Source organism: Labrus mixtus, chromosome 5 (assembly GCF_963584025.1).
Source record: "Labrus mixtus chromosome 5, fLabMix1.1, whole genome shotgun sequence".
Classification (NCBI taxonomy): Eukaryota; Metazoa; Chordata; class Actinopteri; order Labriformes; family Labridae; genus Labrus; species Labrus mixtus.
Window position 1 is genome coordinate 32,947,870 of NC_083616.1, and position 4,409 is coordinate 32,952,278.

General features: G+C 41.0%; 1 protein-coding gene across 1 annotated transcript in view; it reads right to left on the reverse strand.

Annotated features, from left to right (window-relative positions):
• LOC132974810 (spermatid perinuclear RNA-binding protein-like) overlaps window positions 1-4,409 on the reverse strand; it is a 76,083-nt gene continuing 71,674 nt past the window's right edge. The window contains exon 14 of the mRNA XM_061039085.1: window positions 1-3,371. Within this exon, the coding sequence (XP_060895068.1) occupies window positions 3,283-3,371 (89 nt within the window). The 3' untranslated portion in view covers window positions 1-3,282. The remainder of the gene's footprint in view (window positions 3,372-4,409) is intronic.

Below are 4,409 nucleotides of genomic sequence, written 5' to 3' on the forward strand. Positions count from 1 at the left end.
CAGACTTTATGATTTATTTATGTGGAACATGTTGAACATTCTTCTTTTAACATTTTAGTAGTGAGTGTGCACTTTTGTCATGAATGAACTTCCATACAGAGAAATCAGGAGTGGGGATGATATAGATCATATTTAATAACTCTCATGTCCAATTATTGACACCTTTAGACTTTATAATGCATCTTTGATTTAATTAAACTGTTATACATGAAAATAAAACAAAAACAGAGCAGATAGTAAAATGTGATGTGACTTCTGTCTGTGCAGAAAAACCTCACATTTGGTTCAACATTCTTTTAGGGTGGCTTCATATGAGGCACGATTGTTTGGTACCAAGCCCGAGCATGATTCTTCCCCCCTCCCCCCCCCCCCCCCGCTGGTCTGTGTTCACATCAGTAACATCGTCCTGTATCCGAGTACACTTGGGTATGTACACAGTCCGACATAGTAGGTGGCCGTATGAACATAGTTGGTTTTGCAAGTCTACCAAAAAGAAGAAAGAAGAAGAAGTAACCATGGCAACCACTCACAGACTGAGTCCGTCCTGCTAACTGTGGATGTTTATGCGATTATAATGACCCAACCAACATCTACCATGCAGCTCAGAGGATGAAACTCCTGTTGACCGTACTCGAGTACTCATGAATTGGCCTGAGACCACCTCTCCAAGCAGACTTGGCACGGTACCCGGGTACGGTTTGTTGTGTTCACACTGATCAAATGAACTGGACTTTGGGGTCAAGCGTACTCAGATCGGGACCCTGATGTGAAACCACCCTTAGACATTCGTCAACACTGAAACAGTACAGAAGGGTACATCAGGTAATTTAAAATATGCACAGGGGCGTTTACATTCTGTCAAAGCAGGAAGTCGTCGACATATACAGAAACTTTCTTTACATCTTCATTCATTTATTCGCGTCATGTGATCAGATTTATTTGCATTTCTACAGTTTGAAGGTTCCTGAGTTGAATATTGCTTAAGACATGTGTGCTATGATTGGTCTTCATTTGTCAGGTTTTAAATTTGAGTGACCAGAAACAGACTTTAATCAACACTTCACCTGTTTCTCTTTCATATTTACTTGTCTGCAAAATGTTTTCACGTCGCAATATTAAATTACATGTGCAAAAAAAGATGAGAAACATTTCTGAATTTGTTAAAAATATGAATAATTAAAAAACATGAAACTCTGAAAACTCTTCTCCAACTGTTGTCCTGTTTGGATAAAGCCGTACTCGAGAACACATGAACCGTGCCCAAGACCACCTTTTCAAGCCGACTCGGGCACGGTACCAGAGTATGGTACAGTATAGTCTGTGTACTCAGATCTGTACTCTCACAGTAAAGGCAGGGTTGGTAATTTTCCAAAACTAGCATGATTTTGAAAGTAGCATTCCCTCAGTGCTCCGTCTGCACCCCCTCTCCCCTCTATGCTCCCTCTAAAGCCACGCCCCCTCACTTACATGCTCGAGCGCCGTCTCTCCAGAAGCGGACCTCAGTTCATCTCTGTCATTGTGTAGAAACTACGTCGTCTCATGTCTCATTCAGCGGTCAGTAAACTCACAGAATAAACTCCTAAAGTCATCGGTGACGAGCTTTGAGTGTGAGCTAGAGCACGCTAAGAGGTAGAGAGCGTGCAGGGAGACAGGGAGGCGTCTGATTGGTTCATCAGATTGGTACCTCGTGGCAGACATTGGTTGAAGTTTTCACAGATTTACAAACTGAAACAGATGACAGATTTTTCTTTGTTCCTTTTTCAGAGAACATGAGTTATTAATTTCTGTCAGGACCTAAAGACAATTTACACCAAAATCTTAAAAAGTGGATCTGGAGGAAATGACCAACCCTGACTTTAAGACAGTACAAAATAAAAGCCCAAAATTTTTAAAATTTTTAATGTAAAATAATGGAATTTCCAACATGTGATTAATCTTAATTAACTATTAAAATTAGCGATTAATCGTGTTTAGAAATTATACTGTTTGAAAGAATATGTGTGGTCTTCTCTTCAGACCTCTAACGATTACTCCTGCGACCTGTCGTGGGGTCACTGCCCCCAGGTTGGGAACCATTCCTTTAAACCTAATAGACATGCGACAGCAGGAGGCTTCACGTGAGATGACTAATTAAGGGTTCAATGGTTGGTTCATTTCTGATATTCAAGAGTTAAAAAGACTTCTGGGTCATAAATTTGAGATCACGTTTAAATAGGGATTAAATACCGTCGACATATCAGTACAGTGTTATAGACAGATTGTAAAACTTTAAATGTTTATAGATATTATATCTGAGAGCTGCGGAGTCAAAGGAGGGCCATCAAATATAAAAATAAAGAATAAATACATTTAAAGACATGTAAACATTTGGATGAATAAAAGGTTAAAAATCTGAAAATAAATAATTAAACATTTTTTAAACGGCTCCGTTTTGATTTATGAATGATACGTATTATCCATAGTTAGGCGTGTAGCTGACATGATTGACAGGTGGGCGCGGTGTAACGGTTCCAGCTCTCAGTCTGTCATTAGGTTGACTGAAAGTTAGACTGAGGCCTCAAACATTCAGATTTACAGTCTGTGGTTGGCGACAGAAAAACAGCTGACACTGCGGGTGTTCAGTTTAAAAATCAAGTGCATTGGCTTTAAGCGCTTCAAGTGTATGAAGCATCGTGAGTGAACACAGGCAATCATTTATTTCCCTGTTTTTGACACCTATTCTTAATTTGGCCCTCCTGTGACTCCGTAGCGAGCTCTTTTTAAATACAAAGATTCATTCCTGACTGTATTTACATTCAGATATAGATTATAAACTCGGGTTATTTCCTGTTGCTGGGTTTTACATATTCAAACATATTAACATGTTTATATATTTATATATATTTAAAACTCACATACATCCATATACAGTTATTAAATATCATATTTACACACAGCGGTTCACATTGCTGTGGATGTGCAGCTGATATTGACATGTTTTTAATCAACACGTTGAGATCACCGAAGGCAGGAGAAGTATTGCTTTGTGTTTTATTGACATGAAGTCTCGGCTGAGTCCTCCTCTCTTTTTTAAAAACCAGACCTGGACTTGATGTGAAGTTGCCCGAGGTGTTTTTCTCCTCCATATTGCTTTCAATATTGCTGCTTTGTCCTGTGTGGAAGGAGGCGGCTGCAGGTGCAGCGCTGCGGTAACAGAGAGGCGCTGACAGAGTTTAATAAGGGTGAGGGGTTGAACAGGAAGTCCGGGATGTTGTAGAGTCCGCTCTCGGCATGTGGGCGGGGTCAGAAAAGATCCTGAGGGCCCAGGTGGATGATGATAGGTGTGGCGATGGTCTGCGGCTGGTAAAAGGCACTGTCGATGTACAGACCGCCTACAGAGACGAGACAAGACATGTTAACAATCAATAAGACTTTAAACTAAGCAGCTAGACAAATTAAGACTACTCAGAAGTACCATTAACTGCAGTTCCTCCAGTGTCCACTAGAGTCTGTCTCCTGCAGTGAGTCAGTCCCCATAGAGCTCCATGTTAAAATGTCTAACTTTACAGCTGCAGTTCCTCCAGTGTCCACTAGAGTCTGTCTCCTGCAGTGAGTCAGTCTCCATAGAGCTCCATGTTAAAATGTCTAACTTTACAGCTGCAGTTCCTCCAGTGTCCACTAGAGTCTGTCTCCTGCAGTGAGTCAGTCTCCATAGAGCTCTATGTTAAAATGTCTAACTTTACAGCTGCAGTTCCTCCAGTGTCCACTAGAGTCTGTCTCCTGCAGTGAGTCAGTCCCCATAGAGCTCCATGTTAAAATGTCTAACTTTACAGCTGCAGTTCCTCCAGTGTCCACTAGAGTCTGTATCCTGCAGTGAGTCAGTCTCCATAGAGCTCTATGTTAAAATAAACATGTTTACATCCTGGTATAAAAACAGTTTGGGTCTCTAGAGCTCATTTCTCTCTTCACCTGTTCGGGCTGAATGTTTATACAACTCACCTGTTTACATTATATTAAGGGATATATTAAAGTTATGTAGCATTAGGGGAGCGTGGCCTCTTTGAGTGACAGGTGGGAGCTGCTAGCTGTCTGCTAGGTGTCACTTCAGCTAATTCAGTCACCGACCTTTAACCTCTGGGCCATTTTTGTGATGTTGATGCCTTTTGAATAATTCTTTTTTTCATGAGCCCCACAGCCAATGAAGTCGGGTCAGTGTTCTTGGAAATTTTGTTCGTTTAGAAGAAAGTAAGGACAACACCATTTCCAGGATTTGGGGTTTTTATAAACGAGACCCCAGGTCATGTTCAGCCTTGTCCCTCAGTGCAGAGAGAGCTAACCGTATAGGTGTCCCAGACTGACCTTAAAGATACTGCAAAGCTTAAACGTTTATAAACCACACGTTACTCAGCCATGGACAAAAATATGAATTT